The sequence below is a fragment of the Thunnus thynnus genome, chromosome 9 (genome assembly GCF_963924715.1).
Source record: "Thunnus thynnus chromosome 9, fThuThy2.1, whole genome shotgun sequence".
Classification (NCBI taxonomy): domain Eukaryota; kingdom Metazoa; phylum Chordata; class Actinopteri; order Scombriformes; family Scombridae; genus Thunnus; species Thunnus thynnus.
This window is the reverse complement of record NC_089525.1, coordinates 16433446-16459433: the sequence shown is the minus strand read 5'-3', so window position 1 is coordinate 16459433 and position 25988 is coordinate 16433446. Positions and strand designations below refer to the sequence as shown.

The following is a 25988-nucleotide window of genomic DNA, read 5'->3' as shown; positions in this document are numbered from 1 at the left end:
GTCTTGAATCCCATCGATAATTTGCGTGAAATAGGAGCGAAATATTGCCGTTTGTCGTTGGTGCGACTTTCAGCACCACGGAGCTGTCCGGCTTTTTTTTTTTTTTTTGTCTTTACCCCACTGACGATCATCATGGCGTTCATGGCCCGGTCTTTTTTCGAGTAAATAGCGCCACTCTTTGCATATCCGAAAAACTCACAGTTAAGATATATCAAGTTAAGACAATATCAAATAGCCTACAACTGAAAATAAGTTATAAGACTATATACCTCTGCAGATATTGCTTAAAGAAGCGCAGTTTATCAGTTCACCTAACTATTTTATTAAACGTCGAAACCATCATCATAGGCTTGCATGAAAGTTATATCAATGTCGAATTCGATAAAATAAAATAAAAACAACGTTTTAGTTGTACTTTGCATCGACTTCTGTAGTAAGACTTTGTTTGAATTTTAAATTAGGATCATCATTATATTCACAGAATTATCCTCTTATGAATATTATCAATACCAGAGCATGTTTCATTTTTCTTCTATTTTGTCATTTTCAGGAGGGCACGTGTAAATAACGGTTAATTTGGTGGATTTTCATGGGGTGAAACACAAATGATGCAGTTAATTGAATTTTAATTTATTTACCTGCAGAGTGGAAGCTGCTGAGTCACTAGTCTCTGACATTCCTGTGCTCCTTGGTATACTGGACACGATGTATCTGGAGCCCTTTGGCACAGGCTGTCTGACCACCAGCTTTCCTTTCCTGGTCTCTGCTAGAAACAGACTGTACCAGTAGGCATCGTTGGAGACCAGAGTGGAGTCTGCGATGGTCGAGTTCCTCTCACTGATCACACTGTTCCTGCAGGGAGGAGCTGCTTTGCTGGGCTTGGGTTTCTGACACTTGAGCACGATGGTGACCAATATGGTGATCAGCAGGAGAAATGACACCGAGCCCAGACCGATGACCAAATACAGGTTTAGGTCTGAGAAGATGTCATATTCTAGAGGCACCTCAGTCATGTCAGAGTAGGCCTTAACAGCAGTCTCCACTGTGGACAGCTTGATGGTGACTGTAGCAGAGAGAGCAGGATCCCCGTTGTCCTTGGCAATAACAACCAGTCGCTGGTGACGCGGATCTCTGTAACTGAACATCCTCATAGTCCGGATCTCTCCGTTGTACTGGTCCAGACTGAACAAGGTGGCGTCAGTCACCTGTAGAAACTGGTAGGTAATCCGAGAGTTGTGCACCGAGTCTGTATCCAAGGCTATCACCTTAGCAACCAGGGAGCCTTTATCGGTGGATCTGGGGATCTTTTCCTCCACCATTGAGCCGTGTGCGCGCCACGGAGAGACAATGACTGGAGCGTTGTCGTTCTGGTCCACAATAATGATGTGGACGGTCACGTTGCTGCTGAGTGGTGGAGAACCAGAGTCTCTGGCCTCGATGTGGAAAAGAAACTCCTTCTCGATCTCATAGTCAAAAGTTTTTAGTGCGTAAAGATTACCATTCTCTGGGTTGATGGAGAACAGCATGGACATAGAGGTGTTGGCTATCTCCTTCTCTAGGATGAAATAAACTAGATACTGGTTTTCATGGAGGTCAGGGTCAAACGCAGTAAGCGAACTGAGCAGGGCCCCAGGTGCGTTATTCTCCATTACACGTATAGTATAAAATGACTGAGGGAACTGTGGAACATTGTCATTAACATCCAGCAGATGCAGAGTTATTGTTTCGTTATCAGATAATGGCGGCGCTCCTGCATCTGTCACAATCAGTGTGATGTCATATTCAGGTTTTGATTCACGATCTAAGGCTTCTGACACTATGAGCTTGTAAAGCATAGGCCTGTCTGATGACTTGTTAAGAATAAAGGGCATGGGCTGATATATGGATAAGCTTACTTTTCCATTGTCACCAGTGTCTCTGTCACTTATGCCTATCAAAGCTATGACACTTCCTACTGGGATGTTCTCATCCACTGTATTTTTAACAGACTGTATGGTGATTTCTGGATAATTGTCATTCATATCCGTCACGTGGACGACTACTTTACATTGGCCCAGTAAGGGATATGCCCCTTTATCCCTTGCCTCAATGTGCATCTCATAAAATTTCATATCCTCATAGTCAATCGTTCCCTTCACAGTTATCTCTCCTGTGTTGGGGTTCAACGCAAATACATCTTGTGTTTTTTCTGACGTGTAAAGGGTGAATGAGTACACTATCTCTGAATTCAGACCCTCGTCAAGATCTGTAGCGTTGAGCTTCATCACTGTGGCTCCGATTGGGGAATTTTCAGTCATGTTAATTGTGTAAGTCTGCTTGTCAAACCGAGGAGGGTTGTCGTTTGTATCCTGTACTCTAACAATAATATTGGCAGTGCCGGAGCGCACAGGGACTCCGCCGTCCACAGCAGTCAGGATTAAATTATGAACAGCCTTCTCCTCTCTGTCTAAAGACTTGGTCAACACCAAATCAACATATTGAGTTCCGTCACTGCCCGTCTGAATTTCAATGGTGAAATGTTCACTGACACTGAGTTTGTATGTTTTAATTGTATTTAGGCCAACATCTGGATCCACAGCATTAGGCAGGGAGAATCTCTCTCCCGGTGTTGCCGATTCTGAAACATCTAGCTCTACTCTGTCGCGTCGAAAATGCGGAGCGTTATCATTTATGTCCGTTATTCCGAGCTCAATGTTGAAGATACGTAAGGGGCTTTCTATGATAACATCAAGCTTTAAAAAACAGGACGTGGGTTTCGCTGGACAAAGATATTCCCTGTCCATTTTTTCCACGATATACAACTCCCCTGTCTTTTTATTTACATCTAGATATTTTTTGTTGTGGAAAATATCAAGTTTTACCTCCCGTTGTGCCAAACCTCCAAGCTCAAGTCCCAAATCCGCAGCGAGATTAGCCACAACAGAGCCCCTTTCCATCTCCTCGGCTATGGAGTATCGTGTCACAGACAAAGCAGTTGGCCATACTGCACACAAGACAAAGACAGTGGTCCAAAAAATCATCCTTTCGTCTGCGGGAAAAAATACAGCAGATTCTGGAAGCATGTGTTGTTCTTGTTGATTTTAAAGCTTTGACAAAAATACTTTGCTCATGTCCTAAGGTCCTGTTGTTAATTTAAAAATAAAAAGCACATCTTCCACAAAGATGTGTCCTACACCCTTTAAAATGGGTGTGTCATGACTTCCAGGAATGAGATGCATTATGCTTTACAGGTCAACAGTGACACCATGTGACAGAGACTGTACATAGTGCAGTAAATGTTATATAAGCAGCTTTGTTGTGCAAGAACTGACCAAAATGTGCTTTCACAGAACAGTGACATGTAGCAGGATTTATTCATGTATTTTTAATTTTTTTTGTGGAAGGGCCTCCCTTTTCAAATTTCCCTCAAGAACATATTGATTTTAAAACTGATTACTGTAAGCCAAAATGCCAAGTGCTTCCCAGTCACAATGTATTTTACATTAAAGTTTGTTTTTTGGGGTTTTTTTTACATTTAAGTTAACCATATTTGTTTGTGTCTTGGTGAATATTGATTAAATCAGTGTCACAAAAACCCAGACAGCAATCCAAAGTATTGGAAAACTAAGAAAAAACACCTTTGTTTGCAATATTAATTAAAATATAAGGATACATATATATATATATATATATATATATATATATATATATATATATATATATATATATATACACACACACACAGTAGGTTGGGTCAACATTGTTCCAGTCAGCCAATAACTGTAAATAGGTCTGTATATTTGTCAGAAACATGACTTCACACAGCAGTAGCTGATGTTTTTAACAAGGTATCTACAGGTCTTGAAAAGTCTTAAAAAGCATTGTATCCTCAAAATTTATGCCTAGAAATTGTTAAAAAGTCTTAAATGTAATTGACAAAAGTCTTAAGTATTATCTCTTACTTGCTGTAGGCAGTAATGTTAGCTTTTAAGTGGATTTTGTATGTGATTGCAGGCTGTCAGCAGATGTTATGCATCTATATAATAAAAGAAGGATTGTTTCAACAGTGCATTTTGCTGCAGGAAGCTGCGTCATTATTTTTTTCTGACCTGTGGCAAACACTGTCACTACTGCTGGCTACTGTAGCTCAGAAGCTCATTCACTAATAATGGGCAGGTATCAATGTTAGTAAAAGCATCATCGGTTAATCCGTCCATCCATTTTCTGCTGCTTGTCTGAGTCCAGGTGGCATTAGTTTATATAAAGCTGTGAAGTACTGAAAAAATGTGATATAATAATAAATAATTCTAGGCCATACTGAGTCCCTACTGGTTTTCCATCACACTTTGGCCATTATGATAGTGAAACAGGTATTTAATTGTAGTCTGTGTGGTATTAAAAAGTCTTAGATGTGAACTTGGTGAACCCTGCTGAAACCTTATTAAAGAAAGATAGAACTCAAGGTGGAAAAGGTATTTGGGGCATTTTTAGTGTGGTACCATTTAACTTGTCTCTTTTTGATTTTTTTTACAAGATGACTTAACACTAGAAATGTAGAAGTGCCTACTCATAAGTTTTGGTTTTGTTTGTTTGTTTGTTTGTTTGTTTGTTTTTTTCTCAAACACAGGACCCACTCATCACCTATTTCAATCCAGCCAGTAGTGTCTTTCTGAGTAGTGTTCACATGTTCTCGTTGAGACAGATCCTACTGAGAGATGTTAATAATAATGAAAGTGAGTTTTTGATCCATGTAGTGATAGACAAAGTGATTGTTTTGTCATTATTTTTAAATGAAACCATCCGGATGCCCTTGTGTAATCACAGTTTTTAAAAATCTAAATAATTAAATTGAAATTTGATTAATAAAAATAATTTTTAAAAAATACATTAGATGATTCCAATCCTGGTGTGATGTTTTTTACTAGCTTTTTGTACTTGCATTTACCTGAATCGCTTCAGGTGTTGTTTTGTGATAACAGGAAGGCAGATATATGCATCTTAGGTCAAGATTTAACGCTTTGTGTTCTTCTTTCTTGGGTTTTTCTCTGCTGCCAAATGTTCACCATTTATATGAAACAGAGGAGCCAAAGGAAATTAAAAGTTGGCTAATGGCTACTGGCCAGTTGTTGCTTTTAATCTAGCTAAAGCCAACACAGGCTCCAAAACACAAAAAACAAAGAAAGTTGTCACAAAACAAATTGAATAACTGATCTGAAATATAGTGCAAAGACTGTTTTTTTCCCCACAGAATATGACGTGTTCATCAGGAGCTAAATTTAGGCCAGGCAGATCATTGTGAGTATCAGCTCAGCCTAATTATGACAGTTAATATGAGTTAGCCACTCTGACAGCCTGGTATTGCACTTCATATTGAATTAATCAACAACAAATGAACAAATCATACTGAAGCTCAAAAGTCTGCAGCGCTACATACTACTCAAACAAATCAAACCTATAGCTTTAGCCAGTGCACTTAGCTGAATTCTCTACATCACTGTGAGTCCCAGTGAAAACTCCCATGTATCTGCAATGCAAATGAAATTCAGTATAAGCATAAATCAATTTCAAAATACAGTGTTACTCTTGAGCCTTGACACAACTTGCAGTTTTCCACTCAGGGATTGTAGCTAGATGTACTGTGATGAGTGAGTTTATCAGGTACCAAACCCTGTAGATACTACTCAAATTAGTTACCATCATTCATGGCTTCATGTTATATGAGCCATGTGCTGTCTGAAGTTATCAGTATTTCTGACAGCCTAAAAGAATTGTATTGTGCATGTTGTTCATGACAGAGCAATCCTAGTCCATGCCCCTGTAAGCTGTCTCAGCATTGCAAGTAACATTGTATGTCAGCAAGTTCAGAAATGAGAATGCTTTGTACATCTAATGTAATAACTTTGGTGTGGTTGCAGTTTTGTCATTATAGTCATTGTTACACAGAGAGTAGAGAACATATTTCAGCACCCTTTAAAACAATACTGACAATAACTGAAGATGACATATCAACTTTCACACCATGTTGTAGCCTGAAAATGTAAAAGTCAAAAGTCAATAACCGTAGCCTGCCTTCAGATGTGGACCAGCATGTACACTCTAGAGTCAGGGTGAAAAGGCTTGTGTGCAGATTGTACTTCTAAGTTTAATATTTATATATTATGTACAGTATATTATAACATTGGTTTACTATTGATGAATTAATTTTTAATGCTGTTTGACAGTTTAATCTGTATGCATCATACAGTATATTTTGTATATAAGATCTAAATCTGCTTTCATAAGTTGAGTAAGTAACTGGTAACTACAGCTTTCAAATAAATGGTGAAGTAAAAAGCACAATATTTTCCTCTGAAATGTAATGGAGTAAAATGGAAACATTACAATACAACATACAACACAACAATTTTAAAAAATGTATACTGTTTGATACAAATTAATTTAGATTAGTTTTTTGTGGTGTATTGTCTGTTTAGAGCACCAGGTGTAAACTGTCTGTTTTTACTATTTCTGCCCAAATGAAGACCTGTGAGGTCAAAACTGTTCAGAATTTTAACCAGTACTTTACTACTGGTGTAAGAAGTGAATATAACAACTCTTCTCCTACATGAGCTAGTGACTGTGGCCTGGAGGTTTTGCTATATCATTTGTGCACCTTATAACATGGACTTTCTCTTTCAGTTAATGAGTTGTTCAACACAGCTGTGGTAAATTGTCTCATCTCTACACAGCCAAGTTGAAGAGAATTTCCCTGCTGCTTGTTATGTTTTGTATAAGTGTTTTATTCTTGTTTTTACCATGACTAACAGTGTTACTAGTCTGGTCTAACTGGCTTGTGTTTGTTGTTTTTGTCTCTGTAACATATTAAAACTCTCCATCAGCCAGACATGTTTTTCCCTGTGACTGACTCCTGAGCCTTCTTGTTTGTTACATTATGAGCCAGAACACAGGCTTATATCTATTGGTAAGGTTTACTCAACTGTTTCGACATGTTCAGGGCCCAAAGATCATAAAGATCAGAGGTGACTACTTTATCACTTGGTCTGAAGAATTTGTATTCACCTTTAAATTGCTTATCAGGACCTATTTGCACAAAAGACTATTTTGGGGTTTTTTTGCATGTTTTGACTCACCTTTTTTTTTTTTTTTTTGTACAATTACATTTAACAAGCAAATGCATATACACTGAAGTGGTAATCCTGAATACTGTCACTTTTAACTACATTGGACAAGCCATACTTATGTGAAAGCTGGAATGCATTGACCTTCAGAAACTATCAATACAGCAAGAAAAAAAGTACTATAACCCAAGTAATAGATAATAATTGATCATCTGCAATGTCATGTTCCTAAAATGTTTTCAGTATAGTGATTCTTCACCAAATTCAACATGCTTCATCTGAGTTTAACTTGATTTGTATTAATTAATTAATATTATTAATATTAATCAATAATGCCAATTCATAAGTCAGGATATGTTGCAGCAAGACAAACCTTTGTTTTGATTGTGCTTTATGTTTCTAAAGTCAGAAAATGTAAGTTATGTGTGCAGTTTGATGCATCCAACACTCACATTATGTCAAATTAAAGTAAATCAAATTAACAACTATTTTCATATACAGCACACACGTCTTGGCAACATTCACTTGCATTATAGAGCAGAACTTGGAAATTAAGTTTGATTATTTCTATGTAATTAGCACAGTCAGGAAAGTACAATCAGTATTTGTCAACATAAAATATAAAAACATATTCTTAATAGACAAGAGTTAGTCCAAAGTCTCCACAATCAGCCTTTCTCTTTGAAAACAGAGAATCATAATCAATCATTGGCAGTGACATACACTTGTAAACAAATAACAAAACTGAACTTCTCACAATTGTAAACAAATGACAAAACTGAACTTCTCACACTTGTAAACAAATAACAAAACTGAACCTCTCAGAAATTAACCCTTTGTTTTCCACATGTAGCATTTGTCAACCAGACTGCACAACTGTTGGCAAATAGGGAGCCATCTCCAAGGATGTCCTTTGTACATGACTGTGATTCACTGCTATATGTTCCAGTACATTTCAGATTACTTGATCAAAATAGGACCTGCAAATTTCCAGCTGTGATATATGTAAATGACTGCAATGACATTTTCCCCTTATCATGATTTTAGTCAAATTCAACTGATAAGAGAATATATGATTAAAAACTTCCAGCAATCACACTATTCTCAGTTTACTACAAACAAGGCACAATTTTGTAGTTTTCAATGTACCAAAAATACAGCAGGAAACGTCCATGGGAGGACACTGTGGGTTGAGAGCAGTTAATAAAATCACCAAGATCTAACTGATCACCAATAAAACAATAAAACTCTTCAAGAACACTCAGAGTTGTATCCATAGAGTTGTAAATCCAGAGTTGTAGTTACCTTCCAGCGTCACTTGGTGGCAATAACGCACCAGGTTTGACTGTAGTGGCTCAGCTGAAGTCATTAGTTACATTAACAGCACCTGCAACAATCACACCAATTAAACAGCTGTGTTGTTTTTACAATGTTATAAGGTCAGAACACTCACACAAACATTTAGTACAGCACCTGTAGCTTAGATACATACCTGGGGAAAATGGTTTACATCTAAATGTACTAAATGTTCAGCAGGTTATTATGGAAATGGCAGTGAGTGATGAGTCACAGCTCATCACCCTCCATTTCATCGAGTCTCCGTGTTTTGTTTTCTCTTAACTTCTCTTTGCCTTCTCTCTCTCTCTCTCTCTCTCTCACTCTCACTCACTCACTCACTCACTCACTCACTCACACACACACACACACACACACACACACACACACCATACCATCCCATACCAAGAATAGGGCAGTGATTCGCACATGTTATCTGAATATGCATGTGCAAGATGTGCAGTAAATGTGTCATATTAATTTAGATGTGTTTGTTCTATTTTAATATTAAAGGGAGTTTAGAAGCAGAGTCTTGATTTGATGATTAACGGTCAATACTACTAATGCTCTGCTATTGCATTTTGCTTTATGGGTGTCTGTCTCATAAAAGAAAAAGGAGAGAAGAGAACTCTCTTGTTTGTTTGATTTTCCTTCCCACAAATACATTAAGCCAGTCTCCCTTTATTATCTGACGTTGTTTTGGTTTACGTCATTGTAAACTCAGGGAGTGTGGGTCTGGGGTCTAAGACTTTCAACCTGGCTGTCTGTTGTGCAGTGACTCTTACTCAATGATGCCCTCTGCTGGATAAATCTGTTGCCAGGCCGGTTATCAACTCTAACCATATTTATCTATAATTTCTCATGCTGTGATGTAAATGGCTACTGTATACTTCTACTCAACTATTACAGAGTAAAATATTGTACTTTTTTACTCCACTACAATTATTTGACCGCTACAGTGGCTGGTTTCTTTGCAGATTTGAGATGTTACATACAAAACACATGAGGGATTATTATAGATTAAAGTAATAATGATAATAATAATAATGATAATACACTTAATTTATATAGCACAATTCATGCATAAAATGCAGCACAAAGTGGTAAACATAAAAGCAGACAGTAAAAGCATTTATGAAACAACAAAAACAAGGAAAAATTAAATTTGAAAAAATAAAGATAGTACCCCACAGAATATAAAGCAATTAAATTGAGCTCTACCTCGAGCAGCATTAGAACATTAAAATGCTTTTTGCACATCAATGCATCAGTAATCCAATAATATAGCACATAATAATATAATACATAGTCTTACACTCACAGGGGACATTTTTCCAGTATAATGAAAACTTTTATTGTTAATACTTTAAGTGCATTTTGCTGTTTATACTTTTATATCTACTTAAATAACTTTTTCAGTGTAAGACCTTTACTCTTTACTGCTATTTTTACATTGTTACATCGCTACTTTTACTTCGGAAAAGGATTTGAATACTTCTTCACTCCTGGCCGTAAATTAAACGGTACCTCTACCCTAGGAAAATACTTTATTTATTGTGTGTGTGCGTGCGAGGAGAATGAGAGGTCCCTCCAAAACCTGAAGTCCAACATACACTAGTCCTCATAGAATGGCATTAGATGTGCCCTCTGGTGGATGACTGAAGAAACTGCAGGTGGCCATAAAAGAACCACTGGTCAGAACAATTTCAGCACCATGGCAATGGACAGCTCCCACTCCGAATGACCAGCAAGGTTAAAGGCTGTGAAGTGACACGAGATGCCCTGTGTTGAGAGTTGTGTTGCTGAAACAGAAGATACTGGAAGATTTTATACCTTTAACGTTTATAATTTCTCCATTTTCTGCACAATAATTTCACTACAACCGCTGAGTGTACAAGAAACTGACATTTGTGTTTTTGTTTTGATCTCCAGGTGTAGACATATACAGGAATTTAATGTTTCTAAATATGTTTTATTTAATGGTCTTAAATAACTTTTTTTTTACTTAAAAGTTGCGTGACAGAGTAAGAAAATCCAACACCTCTATTGTAGGAACAGAGCACCATCCCTCACTCATCTGAAAGTAAGCCAAGCTGACCTAAATACGGCTGCCCCTTCAGCCGTCCCTGTGGATCACCTTACCGCAGAGAAGGTTAGCCTGCTCCTCTCCATGCTCTCTGCGGACACCGTTTCTTTATTAACAGAATTATTTTCAATCTGAGCCATACGACGACCTAATTACCCTGCTCATTTCTGGCCAGTGGCCAGCTCTCATCTGTTGATGGCAGGAACTAATTCCCTGAGAAGTAAGATGTAAAAGGGCACATAGAGAGAAGCCACAGCCCCCTTAGCTCACATCCAGGTGTGGCATTTGCAGCTGAGCACCCCCTCCCCTGACGCTTGTATTCGTGTTCGTGGTCTTAATTAAAGTGATATTTCGAGAGAGGAGGTTCTGTTTGTTCAGTTAATGAACCCCACTATTCTCTGCGGGCAAATGGAAATGCAAGCACTCCAATTACCATATGTTAGCATTTTACTGTGTTTATTCCTCACCGTGGAAAACAGCTTACCAAGGCGAAAAGCTTTCCGCCCTTGTAAGAGTAGCTCTGGAACTTTTTCACCCCAAAATAATTGACTCAAGCTAATTAAACATAGATCTAGGAAAGTTACATCTAAATGCTTTACGCATGTAGATCGACCGAGTCTGTGTATGAGTGGGTGCGTGTGTCAGTGCGCGTGGGTCGGGTTAGGGCCGTGAGTTTTATGAGTTAGAGCAGACCACACATGCATTTTTTAGAGACATAAGAAAGACCATATGGAAAAAATACTTTATTTTCATAAATGTATACAGTACGTGTGTAGGGACAATTCCCTGTCTTTACAGTAGTCTGCGTCATGTTGCAGCTTGCATATACATTATCATAATGTTTGTCATATTCACACAAGCTCTGTTAGCAAACACACATACAAAAAAACATTTTCTTTTCATAAAACTTAAAAATATAAATTCATACAGATGTGCAAAATTATTGTCCACTTATGCTTTTTAATACATTTTGGATGTAACAACTGCAGCTCCAGTTTGATTGTCTAAAAAATAATAAGAGTAGCAATAATAATAATAATAATAATAATAATAATAATAGGCAGACGCATACATTGACCATGTTGCAGTGGCATTTTACATAAATAGCCATCCAACTTCATTTCCCATCAGCACTTTTGCTGAAATTAATTGTTCATTCATCATTTCTCTTGAACTGCTCGTCCTCTGTATCCTCTCGCATTTGTTCATTAATTTATGTACTGAATGGTTTCTTCTTCTGTTTTTCATATGAGTCCATCCATCACTCTAATCATCCATTCAGACAGTCATTGAAAAATCAGTCATTGTACAGGTCATTATTTATAATTGCAGCCTCTCCCTGGGGAGACATCTGAAGGCGCCGCTTCTTGCCGAAGGTGGAGAAGGAGTTGTGGACGTCCAGCTCACTCCGCTGTACAGCGGGCCTCAGGGTGCAGAAGCCTGATGGTGTCCCAGGGATGTACACGTTATGGTGATAGTCAGGCGGCGGATGTGGGTGAGGGTGGGGTGGGATCGATGGCTGCTGCTGTTGGGGAGGAGGTGTGCACCGAGGAGTCCAGGGACGAGAGGGGACTCCACTGGTTGAGGGAGACATCTTATAGTCTGTAGTGTGAGATAGGTGAGGAGAGAGGAAGCCATTATACAATATTGACTTTCTAGTGCTACTTTCATTTGCATAGCTCTTATGTAAAACAAGGTTCAGTGCCCGGCATTAGAGACAATAAACAATGACGTGCAAAAAAGGAAGAGGTCAGCAGTGAAAATACAAAAACGAGATGAGGTAAACAAACTTATAAATGGAACAACAAAGGGAAACAGAACATGATTACATAAAAGCATTTAGGTATGCGGTGTAAATGTGAAATGTGTGTAGTCATGATGAAAGCGGTTTGCAGTTCAATAGGATTGCCCTCTTACCTTTCATGCCTCTCATGTGAGTACCCCAGGTCCAGTACTGTCCAGGTCCCATGGAGGTGACATAGTTTTCTGGGTCTGCATGCATGGCCTTACGCATGAGGGTGCCGTCCATGTTGATTGAGTTGTAACTGCAAAAACAAACAAACAAACAAAAAAAAACAGAAAGCCACCTGACTGTTATTACAACATACTCGTGTATGTAAATGCGATCTATACATCCATATTAACATGTTTTTGACAGAAAACACAGTGTAAAAGTGAAAAGGTCAAAGGTCAGAGATGTTACCTTTTAATGGAGGAATTCTGATTCTTTGTGAGAGTCCAGTCTGTGTTTGGCTGCTTCAGCTGCGGAAAAAGGACATGACATTTTCATTGCAACTTACTGAAAATGACAGTACAGTAAATGCACATATTTATACAATGCCGCCGTCCATGTCTGTTATGAATAACATCACCCTTTAAATTAAGTTATATTCAAACTAGTTTTGATAGCAAATGACAACTGTTCATTCTGTGCTCTTGAATCACCAGAGGTCAGTGATAATTGACATGAGGAGCAGTCTGTCATTGTCTTTGCCCTGAAATAGAGACATGATTCTTCCCGGATGGATCGCGGCTGCCGCCCTGTGGAGGTCTGGCGGAACATAATTTTTAAGGTGGCGTTGCCTTCATCTTCGACTCGCCTGTCACTTAGTTTTGCTTTTATCTTCTGTGGCGCTGCGGGAGGGGTGAAGGAGAGCACCCGAGTGATATTTATTCTGAGTCTGAGTCTCATAGTATGGATTCCACGCTCTATTAATTCACGTAAAGTTGTTAACAAGGAGAATGCGACGTAAGCGTATTATTAGAATCGGTATTCAAAATACACTCCTCGCCAACTACGCTACAAAACCAATTAGAACCCCACCGGGATGAAACGAAACATGATTTTAATCTTCAAAGGGAAACCGTGCCAGGGAGAAAATTAAGAAAATTACACACGTCATTGTTTTGTGGATTTTATGCATCATTTTACATTAATATTTGCCTGATGCTCCTCGAGCAAGGTTTTTAATTAAAAGTCTCATAGAGAGCCTTGAAAAGTTTGAGCTCCTTGCAGCTGTATATGCACAGCCGCGCATACACGTGCGCGCACCTGTCCACGCTTGAGTGTGTGTATAATCTCTCTTTTCACCTTCAATTCATCAGTTTATGCGGGCCCATGTACTTGCTTTGCGTAATGCTCAAATAGTTTCATCTGTCTTTGAGACTGAATGTGTCACTGTCGACCTCAAGACGACTCATGTGGGTGCGCTGAGGGACACCACCGGGTGAATTAGAGGAGCCAATTAACGACAGGAAGGACACTTTCTCCTGAAGGAGCGTAGCTGCTGGCAGAACAATCCCCGTGACCTCGAAATCCCTCTTGTGGCCAGAGGTGTATGTGCCAGTGACCGGGCTGACATTTCTCAGTCTGCCTGGTGGAGTCTGGCATCAAGGCTGTGAGTCTTTGTCCCTCTGCGTTTTGATGAAAACAGGGAGACGACAATGAGCAATGCGTGTATATTTACGGTCTGCTGCCCCGTCTGTTGGAATTAGAAAACACTGGTTTAGACATCCTGCCTCCTTAAATTCCCTCTCTCCTTATCTCCTTCCTTCCCCCGTTTTCTATTCCACCCCTCCTCTTCCCCACCCTTGCTCGACAAATATGAATTCACATCTCCCTCCCTCTCTCTCCCTCTCTCTCTCTGTGTCTCCTCGCATTCAGAGGACAACGCCGGGGCCGATCTACACGCGGCCCACGTCTCAGTCCAGCCATGTCCTTGCAACCCCCCCCCCCCTTCTCCTTGCCCCCTCCCCTCTCGATGTCCTCCCCTGTCTCCCCAAAACCGACCATTTGCCATTTTTCATCAATAATGGACAGCCCTCCCCCCTTGCGAATACGCCACATTGTGTGTAGTATAATGGTTCGGCCGTGCCTGTGCCCTTGAGGCATAGTTAGTGAGGTTATCTGTCCTAGTTGGAGAACAAGAAGGCGTGTTGAAAACCCGACTGGTCGCACAAGAACTGTCTGAACCCAAGGCAAATGAATTCAAACAACTGCCATTCACCTTGTCCATCACGTATAACCTTGACTTTTTGTTCCAACTCAGATAGATGTGCTGGGAGCAGGTTTGTGTGTCAGTGTATAGAAAGTACACGGCAATGACACTGGAAGATGGAGACATTAATCTCGCAGGTCACAATCTATTCAAATAAAGTTTATGAATTATTATTAGAAGCTTTTATCCCCCCCACATTTAAAATGTTTTTGTGTCGTGAAGGCAGCTGAAAATGTCCACAAGACTGAATACAGGAGTCAACTTCTTCAATCTCCTCTTCCTCTCGCACAGTAATTAATATCTCACTTCATTCTGTACGGATGATAAGACACGGTATGCACATGGCATACGCTCCTTAGAAGACAGAGCTTTACTCTTCCATTAACGTGTCAATTAAAATGTAATCTCACATCGTCTCGTTTCATTTCCCGGGTGCAGAGCGTTACCATCAACTGCACAATTAGGATAAATTATTGCCATGATTATAAAAACAGTGGAGACGGCATTAATGTGTAAAACACTCATTAATAAGAGACGGAGAGAATAAAACAATGGCTTTGCTCAGTTTTTCTCTCAAGTTGAGTTTAAACCTGGCTGATGTGCGTGATGTGACCTTCATGAGAGAATGTCACAGTCTAGATTCTTATCAGATAGAAAACTGACACGGATCTTGTTGTGGCGGTGAGTGATACAGGCAGATTTAAATGAACTCTGGCGTCTTATACTATACACTGATTTCACTGTACCTCGTTGGGGGTAGTTGCTCCGTTGTTCACAGATGCGCTCCGGCTTTGCGCGTTCCACGAGTTTTCTGCGCTCTTCGCCTCATTGTTCCTCGGCGTGCTACCTGGGCTGCACGGCTTCAGAAACATAAAGTCACTTTTGGCAGATTCGGGGGTCAGGCACACTTTATAACAATATGACTGAGAGAGACTGCTGTTTCCATTCACCTCCATACAGTTCGTGGGCACTTTAGCCGCGGATGAAATCTGCAGGTTGAGGTTGGATTTTTTGAACACCTCTGGGGGCGGCTCAGGCTGAAACCCCCCGCAACAGCAGCAGGCGAACGGGGGGAGGTTGTACCCGCTGATGGTTTCTCTGTCCTTGTAGCACTTAACCGCAGCCAGCACGATAATAGCCACCAGGAATATTAAAGATATTGTGCTCAGTGACACGATCAAGTAGAGAGCGAGGTTTGACGGGGGCTGTGGGCTGAGTGTGAGGTCTCCGAAATCTGACAGCGACTCGGGCACGCTGTCTACCACTGTGAGGACAATGGACACGGTGGCGGAGAGCGGCGGCTGCCCGTTGTCCTTGACTAATATTACTAGTCTTTGTCTTGTTGCGTCTTTTTCCACTAACCGGCGAATAGTCCTGATTTCTCCCGTGTACAGAGCCACACTGAACAGCCCCGGATCTGTAGCCTGCAACACCTGATAGGACAGCCGGGAGTTTTGCCCTGCGTCAGCGTCTAATGCTGTTATTTTCGTTACCAGATAGCCAGCGTCTACTGACCGCGGAACCACCTCTGTGGCCACGGTGCCGTTTTTGGGCAGCGGGGACACAATAATTGGTGCGTTGTCGTTCTGGTCCAAAACAAAGACGTTGACAGTGACATTACTGGCGAGAGGAGGGAAACCGGCATCCTGCGCCTGTACCAGAATCTGAAAGTTTCTAAGTTGCTCATAATCAAAAGAGCGCAGTGCGTAGATATTGCCGTTGTCAGAGTTGATGGAGACATAAGTGGACACTGGCATACCCTGAATCTGACCCTCGAGAATAGAGTAAGACAGATAGGCGTTCTGGTTAGAATCGGGGTCGAATGCAGTTACAGAGCAAATGGAAGCGCCCGGGGCATTATTCTCGGTCACATAAACTGTGTATGAAGGTTGAGAGAACCGCGGGGGGTTGTCATTAATGTCAGACACTTGAACGAGGATGGTTTTCCTGGTGGAGAGCGAAGGAGAGCCCAAGTCGCGGGCTGTGAGAGTGATATTGTATTCGGACACCGCTTCTCTGTCTAAATACTCGCTTGTCACCAGAGTGTAATAGTTTTTAAAGGATGAGTGGAGCTGAAAGGGAACATTGCTCGGAATTTGGCAGTCAACATTCCCGTTCTCTCCCGAGTCCCGGTCCATGACACTGATAACAGCTATCACCGTGCCCGGTGGCGCGTCTTCCTGGACAGGCGTGGACACTGATGTGAGGATGACTTCGGGCGCGTTGTCATTCACATCCAGGATGTCTACCAGTACTTTACTGTGCACCGCCACAGCCGAAGGTCCCCTGTCTTTCGCCTGTACATACAGTTCATATACACTGGCTTTCTCATAGTCCACAACGCCCTTCACTCTGATTTCACCCGTGTACGGGTCCACGCTGAACAGTTCACGCACCTTGAGTGGTGCGTGCCCACTAAACGCGTAGGTCACCTCCCCATTCGAGCCCTCATCCAGGTCTGTGGCGTTCAGCTTCAGCACCAGCGTCCCCCTCGGTGCGTTCTCCACCAGGCTCGCCCGGTAAACTGAACGATCAAACACGGGCACGTTATCGTTTGCGTCTAACACTGTAATAGTTATCAATGCTGTCCCAGAGCGTTCCGGTGACCCCCCGTCATAGGCGGTCAGAACCATTTCGTGCTTTTTCTGCTGTTCCCGGTCCAGTGGGGTGTCCAGCACGAGCTCAGCAAACTTGCTTCCGTCGTTGCGCGTCTGGATATTCAGTACGAAGTGCTCGTTTGCGCTTAGCTGGTAGGAGCGCAGAGAGTTGGTGCCCACGTCCTGGTCCTGTGCGCTCTCCAACGGGAAACAGGAGCCGGGCGCAGCCGACTCTGTGATGTCAAGATTAAACTCGCTCCATGGGAAACTGGGCGAGTTGTCATTTACATCTAAAATCTCCACTTCCACTCTGTACAGTTCTAATGGGTTTTCAATAACCACTTGTAAGTGTAAAAAACAGCTCGGGCTTCGTTCACAAAGCTCCTCTCTATCTATTTTTTCGTTGACGAAGAGGATGCCATTCTCCAAGTTCACTTCTAAATACTGCTTCTTTGCACCGGAGACTATACGGAAGCGACGGGCTGACAGCTTAGCCACATCCAAGCCCAGATCTTCGGCGATGTTGCCTACAAAAGCTCCATGTTCCAGCTCCTCGGGAATTGAGTACCGAATTTGCGCTAGAACCAGGTCCACCACACACGCACATAGAAGCAGGCATATAACCAGCCCAGTCACTGGTACCCAACTGCCTCTGGAGAGTCTGTGATCCATTTCAGCGGCGTGCGTAAAATCACCTTACCCAGACATCATTCGCCTCAGAAAAACATTCAGCTGTACAGCTAAAAAGTAAACACAGAAGCAGAGCCTCTTCTCAATGAAAAGTCTTCAGATGTAAGTTTGTAACATCTATGTGTATGGGTAACTTTACCGGATAGTTAAGCTGAGGGAACGGGAGAGGAGAGGAGAGTGAAAGCACCTCTCTCTCTCTGTTGTGCTCCACGCGCAACACCGGTGGTGTGTGAACGGGGGAGGCTCGCGCTTTGATTTTCCAGTGTATTAGACAGTCGGAGGAGCTGGTGGGGACGCGCGCGCGCGCGTGTGTGTGTGTGAGAGAAAGAGAGAGAGAGAGAGAGAGAGAGAGAGAGAGAGAGAGAGAGAGAGAGAGAGAGAGAGAGAGATGGAGGGGGTGGACGTAGCTTCTCGCAGCTCCGTATTGGAGAACGCCGACGCGAAGTGCGACTCTAATTACTGTAGACGTTTAACCCTTTCGCATCCTCGTGTCTGTTCCTCTGACCTATTAAAGAGACGAGAAGGCGTAAGTTTGACACCGGACGTCAGAGTCAGATTTGGATTAGGGGATAAATTGTGTTGTGGGTGTCGTTTTCTAGGCTGCATTTAACAGACAAGGATGGACATGGATTTGTCTTGGTGACCACAGTGCCTTAAAGGCCCAGGATGGCAGTGGTAGCCACCATTAGTGTACTTTGATTTATTATAACCTCTATTATAGCTTCAAAAAAGAATAAACTACTTTACCGGGGTTCCACTATTGTCGCGATGTAGAAAACAAAAACACACAGAACTAAGCACACTCGCTTTGCCTCAAACGGGCCAGTGGCCACTGCCAGTAGACTACTGGGATTCCATAATGCTTTTTAATGAGGGCCCTTTGAAGATGAATGCCCACATTGCAAAAACAGTCCCATTCATTAATCATCACACACGGAATTAGGTTTTACAAAAAGAATCTTTGATGGTTCCGGATATTCAATTTTAATCAATATTTAAATGAGTGTGAGCTATATTTTGGAGCCTAACATGATTACAGTGACAATCCTGAGCGGGCGACACACTAGTGCAAATACGCATTACACGACTTTAATTCACATAAGCAGGCTCGAACATGTATCAACATAATCAACATAAAAGCAATGTCATAAAGCCTTAATCATACTTGTCTCTAATCAGGTATTATAGCTGGGATTAGATGAAGATCCCACAGGTAATGTGTTGATGACAGAAAAAGGAGCGCGTGCATGCTCGGTGGATGTTTTTGAGGACGTCAGTAGATGAAAGTACAAGCACTGAGCATTATAGTTTTCATGGGACAAAGAGGATAACTCGGGCCTCTTTAGAGTGCGGCACATGTTTGTTCAGATCTAATCTTTTTCCTGTCAATCCTGGTCAGTTAGACAACCACTGAACCAGAGAGAGAGAGAGAGAGAGAGAGAGAGAGAGAGAGAGAGGGAAAGAGAGAGTGAGTGAGAGAGAGACCAAAGGATGCCTTTGTGAATTCGGGTTCGTCTCCAAACAGACACGAGTGGCATCCTAATGTAAAACGGTGGCTTGAAATCTAAAAGTCTCTTCTTGGGGCTGACGACACAGCCTTACCCCCCTGCGGGCAGCGTTGGGCTTGTTACTAGCTACTAAAAAAGAGGGGGGGAAAGCAAGAGGAAGATGAGAGAGAAAGAACAAGAAACAAATATGCCTACTTCCTGGGGCAGCATTTCTTTTTACACTAGATTTTACTGTTTCTACCACTAAACCCAGTACCAGAGGACTGCATCCTCCAGCCGAAAAAAATCGTGGTGATGCTCGGTCCTCTGTGGGAATGATCAGGGATATCTGAAGTTGTTGTGATCTCTTCATTTGAACAAACGGGGCTAGTGGGAATACTTCAACTCGTAGGTCTTTCTGACATTTCTCTTTAATGCAATTGAGAGAATAATGAATGAATTTAGGAGTCAGAGCATGGAGGTGGAAGTTTTTGCATAATTAATCTTCAGCTTGGCATTTAAAGGGGTGATAACAAAGGTCACGATTTATTAACGAAAAACAGTGTTATCAAACGATTAAAATGCTCATCGTGTAAAAACGTTACATAATAAGTATCATTTATACTTTCCCCATGGACAAAAGTTTTCCCCGACCTATATCCTCCAACAAGCAGCCCCCGAAATGCAACACCCTCCCCTTTTCAGGAAAAAACTAAAATCCCCAGGTTTAAATAAGCAGAAAACACAATCTGCTTGCAGACTTAACCTCAAGCAGATGGTTAAGCTTCTCCAGAAATGATTACATTTCTGGAGAAGGAGAAAAAAATCACCACCACCAGTTCCATTGCTTTCCTCTTCTTTTTAATTAACGGAGTGACGGATTAGTGTGCAGCTATCCGGGATCAACCGTTCTCCGACGGAAGAATACAAATGTTTTGTGATAAATAATCCCAAAGCACTCCGGCCGGCGGTCCCTCGGTGCCTGTTACATTAACATGCATTACACGGAGCATTAAGCCGGTCTCATCCGCCCCTATCGCCTCGCTCACCCCATTGTCCGACAGAAAGACAGCCATTACTTTCTCTGAGCTGCCGCTCAACAGCCACCTGACCGTGACCCGTTACTCCACTGTAGTGCGTGACACTTAATGAAAATGTGGCGGATGGTGGATCAAGGATGGTGAAGGACTAATGATTGGAAAGTTTTGAAGTATTCTTTATTCCCTTGAAAGTAAAGTAGCATTTGTTGTCTCTTTTTCAAGGGTTTTCAGTTTACCAGCTGGGCCTATAGGCTGCATATATATTTGATCCACAATGTGCACAATGTGCGGGCCAACAGTCATTTCTTTTTTATTCGTGATCTTGTGGCGCCATCTACTGGTTGTTGACCGATAATGTAAATTGTGTGGAAATAAATATGCACTTTGTAATGACTTCACATCACTCAGCAGCAAGGTTGTGAGCAACTGAAGGGCCACAATAAAAAGAAATGATATATTTATTGATTAACAATCAACTTTATTGACCAAGATTGTCAGTGAATAGTATATATATATATATATATATATATATATATATATATATATATGCACACCAAGCAGAAAACAAATTGAAGATACATGAACAAAACAAAGTAAACAAAGATAACACAATAAACAAATATAAGCAAATATAAATATATAAGCAATTGATTTATATTGTTGAGGTTGTCTTCAATCAGTTTAGAAAGCAATAAACATTTATAACATAAATAGCCCAATACAAAACACATTTTTTTTCACCATGTTGGTGTCACAGTTTTAAATATTTTGGAATAAAATTATTACTGATTGTTAATCACTGTATACCAGCTACAAAGGAGAGAATTAGCTGCAGTCTTTCTGCAGACTGCAGTCTGTGTCATTGTTTGAAAAATAAAGCACTCCTGCATCTCTTGGCAGCCTCGTAAAACCACATTTGATATGGAAAAAATGCTGCCTTTCTCAACCTTGAGTTGTGATTCCACAGTCTGAAAACCACTGAGGAATCATGACTAGATTATGGTGCACCTACTTAACCATTAATATTTGAGTCTCTCAAGTCATCAAAGAGTCTCAGACATAAAAAACTTTTAAACATAAAAACTTGTCGTAGTAATACTGCACTCATCATCCACCATTTTATCTGGCTGAATAAATTTCAATCATGAGAAAACATTGAGAAAAACTAATGTGTTTCAGCTCTCAGTCTTCATTGGGCTCATTTGGGAAAACATACTCAAAGTGCAATATTGAACGACATATGAAGTCTGTTCTGCAATGTATTTTAAGCAACATGGTATTTACAGATTAAACATATGACAATGAATAACAATCAAAGTGAGAAAATCATGGTGAGTTACTGATGCTGGATGTGATAATTAGTCTACACTAATCTATGGGAATAAATAGGACTATGATCAAATATTATGTGTCCTCCCAGAATGTACCTCTTACAAGCAAATAACATAATATAAGGGAGACCCAGTGAAATTTAATTAATTGAGATATCCCGAAGAACTCATCAGGATTTGTCCATTAAGTTTCTATAGTTGCCCTCCTTTGTTCCAGTCATACCATTATTTATTGTCTGTAATGTAGTTGGAGTTTTCATCTGTGATCTTAGTGCGCCATCTACTGGATCATCATGACAGCTGCTATACAATATACCATACAATGTTTATGCTGTAAATATTCTGTAATCAGATTAGCCTGATTCAGTTACCCCCGTGTTTGTCTTTGTTCAGACAGAGACAGAAATATAAATCTTAATAGCCTCATCTTTTTTCTTTTTAATATCATTTTATGTAGGTTATATTTTCATTTATTATACGTGCTATTTTCCTGTTAAACATGTCAGTTTATCTTTATTTATTTCAAAATCATGAAAGCAAATTTGCGGATTCTTCGGGGCACGTGGTTTCAGTTTTAACTCAGCTTATATCAGTCATATCACTATTTCTGCAACAATGACCTTAAAAGATGAAAATAACAGCAGAAGTGAAAATTATTGTTTCAAACCCTGGTCACGAGACATGTTTTTGCTGTTTTGTTTCACAAATGAGAGGTAACCAGTTCACTAAACAGAGCTGCATTATGTAGACCAACAATAAATATTACGTCATGGAGGGCAGATGAAGAGAACTGACTGATGAGGGGCATCTTGTCCTCTAAAGTGTCTTCTATCACTATTAGTGTTACTATTACCGGTCATTATAATATTGTTTTATTGCTGCATTATTTATTGGTACCTATTGTTCAGTCTAGTTCATGTTGTTGTTACACACATGTTTATTTTTACAAGATATCTTGTTCTAATCAACATTTAGGCTTAACATCTGTCCAGGGACCACATATCCAATTCTCTGTTCTGTTGATTAGTAAGAATTAAAAGCTGTACTTGTCCATTATTGAAATCAGTGATTATTAGTTAGCAGTGTGAGGCAGAGCAGAGTATGGGCTCAGCGGTTGGCTTGCAGTGCTGCTGTGGGTTTTGCAGTAGTAATTGCATCAGTAGTTGTGATAGTATTTCCCATTCACTGAAATGTCATTTTATTAACTTGTGGTCGTTTTAGCTGCCTTATTTGTCAGCGCTTAGTAGTGTTTTTTTTTTTTTTTTTTTTTTGGTTTTTTTACTTTTCCCACTTGATGGACTTAGCCACTTTAAACGAACACTATTCCAGTGGTGAAGAGAAGCTAAGATTATTGTAAGGACGCCAGGTTAAAGGGTACAAGGGCACTCTGTCAGTCATTTTGATGGAGACAGACACAGATTTGCTCATGTGGTCTGTTGACAACCCTAAATTTTCATTTTACACAATATGCAAATCTACTGTGACGTTCCTAAAATAATAATAATCTGTTTGTTTTTTCCAGATGACATTAATTACATCATTAATAATGTTTGGAGAAAAAATACATTTTGAAATAAATTTATGTCGGTTGTTTCTTACAGTAGCTTATTCTTTGGGACCCTAGTCGGTAGTCCCTGTATGTTAAATATGTTAGTAGGATAAGAGTTAACAGGAGCTTATCTGTCGGGGAGATAAACCATAATCAAAACAGTAGATTTTAGTCAGATTTAAAGTATACAATACTGGGAAAAGCACATTATATCCAAAAGTCATCTGATGGTTCATAATATGGTTTTAATCTCCTATGCTTACACTATCATAATACCCTCGTAGTGGGTTATTTCTCCACAGACTTTTTGTTGTGATAATGAGCTTTTCAGCTTTCAGTTATCAGTTCAGAAGCTTGACAGAAGCATTAAGGGAATGAGGGTAAAACATCGGACAGCGCCCGCGGTCCGCAGGATGGAAACTTGAGAAGTAACCACTGAGCTAAACCGATGCAAAGCAATCATGAGCACAACTCTTATAGATATGTGAGCAAGTTACTGGACACGTGATGACCGGCTTGTAGGCTATAGTGTGTCCTCGAGGTTCAATCCAAAAACAAGAAATGAGTTGGACCACATGCTGGATAAACACAGACCAGATTTACAAAGAAACATAACAGTGTAATGAATTCATGGTTAAAGGTTAAAAGGTGAGACTGTCGTGGCTGCAGGAGAGCAGACAGGTGCTTCACTTCCCGAACAGGTGGAGTCCAACAAACAGTTTACCTCTCTGGTCTGTTTAATTTACTGTATGTTGATAGCCTACATATAGTGGGCAAGAAGCTTCAGCTGACAATTATCTTTTGCAGTACAGCATAATGATACGCTTTTAGGAAAACTTTTATTCATCCTGTCTCATTTTATATTATTTGTATTATTTTATTAGTTATTTTTTGGCACGAAAGACCAATCCTCATCCTGACTCTGCGATTTTATTTATTTTTTAATCTTTGTCAGCATATTCCTCAGTCTTAGAGGCTAAACAGAGCGAGTTGATGGCATATCCGGATTGATTTTTGAGTTACGTCATCTTTTTAGGCACATAAAGGGTGTTTCGTTACGTTGACGCTGATAATCCACTAGAAGGCGCTAAAGACCAAGAAAAGACAAGCCGGAGTCCAATATGTATCTTCCTCTCACATACAGACACACACCGATGTGCACATGACTTTAGGTCCACATATAAGATGAAGTATGTGTGTCTCTCTTTATAGATACACAGTGTAAACGTATATTTTTCTTTATATGAGTCTCCTTTGCCATAACGTTTGTGTGTGTATGTGTGTGGCAAATGAATGTGCATGTGTGCCCCCTGAGATTATTTTGATTACTTCAGCAGATGTGAGTTTGTGTGTGTGTGTGAGAGAGAGAGAGGGAGAGAGAGAGAGAGATAAGGCAAGAGAGGAACAGAGACAACAAAACACAGAGACGCGATGAAATGGAGGGTGACTTCCACCTGTGATGAGCCTGAATCATCACTCACTGCCGTTTCCATAATAACCTGCTGGACTCTGTCCAGTGTGTCACCACGATATCTATCAGAGGAGACAAACAAAAAAAGACGTGGGGTTAGAAGAAAGGTGGGAGGTCGTACATCACTGAGAGAACAGTGGGACAAAGCAAACGACGGAGGGCAGGTGAAAGGAGATAAGAAAAAGACAATTAATGCTTCCTAAGCAAACAGAAAATGTGAAAGACACACAGTAGCAGAACAAGTGGTGAAGTGATAGGAAAATGAAGAGCAGGGATAGGGTAGTGGAGAGGGAGGAAAAAGAGGGAAAGAGAGAGAATAGAGGGTTTCGTCCACATGCTCCTCAGCTGTGTAAACTGAAGGTCTCTGCTGCTTCTCGGATTCCCCTGAAGAAGGGGGATATTTATAGGAGGCTGGCAGTTGCAGTGAATGGATCCTTGCTCTGTCACACCCACTAATATTATTATTATTACTTTATATGCGCAAAAATGGAAAATGTCAGCAACCCGAGAGGCCTACAGAGACAGTGCGTGCATGTAGTGTGTCTCACTGCCTGTTAAGTGTGTGTGTTTCTGCCGCTCGTGTGTGTGTGTATCCTCATGTTCGTGAGAAACTGTCTGTTGGTGAGACGTAGCATTTATATGAAACGGGCAAAAGAAAGAAGCAAGAAGACAGAATTAGAGAACAGACAAACAGGGAGAGGTTGGCATGTATCGAGGGGTGTAACTTGATCTACTGAACTTATTAGAGCTGTCAAAGAGTGAGAGAAAAGAGAGAGCGAGAGAAAAAGAGAAAGAAAGAGAGAGAGGTGGAGCAGGGCAAGACAGACACAGACATGAGCACATATTCCAGCTCCAGATTATAAGATTCCCGCAAGTTGCAGACGTGTTGAAACAGACTACACACATATGCACGCACACACACATACAGGTCCACATCCACCTGGTAACAGATGCAAAGTCAGACACACATGCAGAAACACAAATAGTCTGATAGACATAACAGACGTGCACGCGCATGCACACATGCTGGGAAGAGAGGAAATTCCAGAGGGAACAGGTGGGAGTGGCGATAACAATCTATCAGGATGACTTTGATCTTCCCCATGCTTCTGTCACCACTGGTAAAATACGCTGGATGGATCAGGCTGCTCTCCAATTAATCATAATGTGCGTACACACGCCAAGAAGTAATAACAGCAACACATCAAAATACTTGCAAAGCAAAAATTGTAGCTTTGATGGAGCGAGTGCACATCAAGTTGTATATGCACATTGAAAATGAGTTGAAATGCATCCCGAGTTACAAA

The 25988-nt window shown here is 40.7% G+C and overlaps 2 protein-coding genes across 2 annotated transcripts; both read right to left on the bottom strand.

The window, feature by feature from the left end:
- Positions 1-169: 169 nt before the first annotated feature.
- Positions 170-3636, bottom strand: pcdhb (protocadherin b). The gene has a single exon (XM_067599189.1). The coding sequence runs from the start codon at positions 3060-3062 to the stop codon at positions 615-617; it is 2448 nt and encodes an 815-aa protein (XP_067455290.1). The 5' UTR covers positions 3063-3636; the 3' UTR covers positions 170-614.
- Positions 3637-11241: 7605 nt separating this feature from the next.
- si:ch73-233f7.1 (uncharacterized protein LOC100537710 homolog) lies at positions 11242-18033 on the bottom strand. The gene is made up of 4 exons (XM_067599187.1): positions 15263-18033; positions 12722-12780; positions 12436-12563; positions 11242-12120 (listed from the first exon to the last, which is right to left on the bottom strand). Exons 1-4 carry the CDS (start codon positions 17783-17785, stop codon positions 11816-11818), a joined length of 3015 nt encoding a protein of 1004 aa, XP_067455288.1. The 5' UTR covers positions 17786-18033; the 3' UTR covers positions 11242-11815.
- Between the last annotated feature and the right edge of the window lie 7955 nt (positions 18034-25988).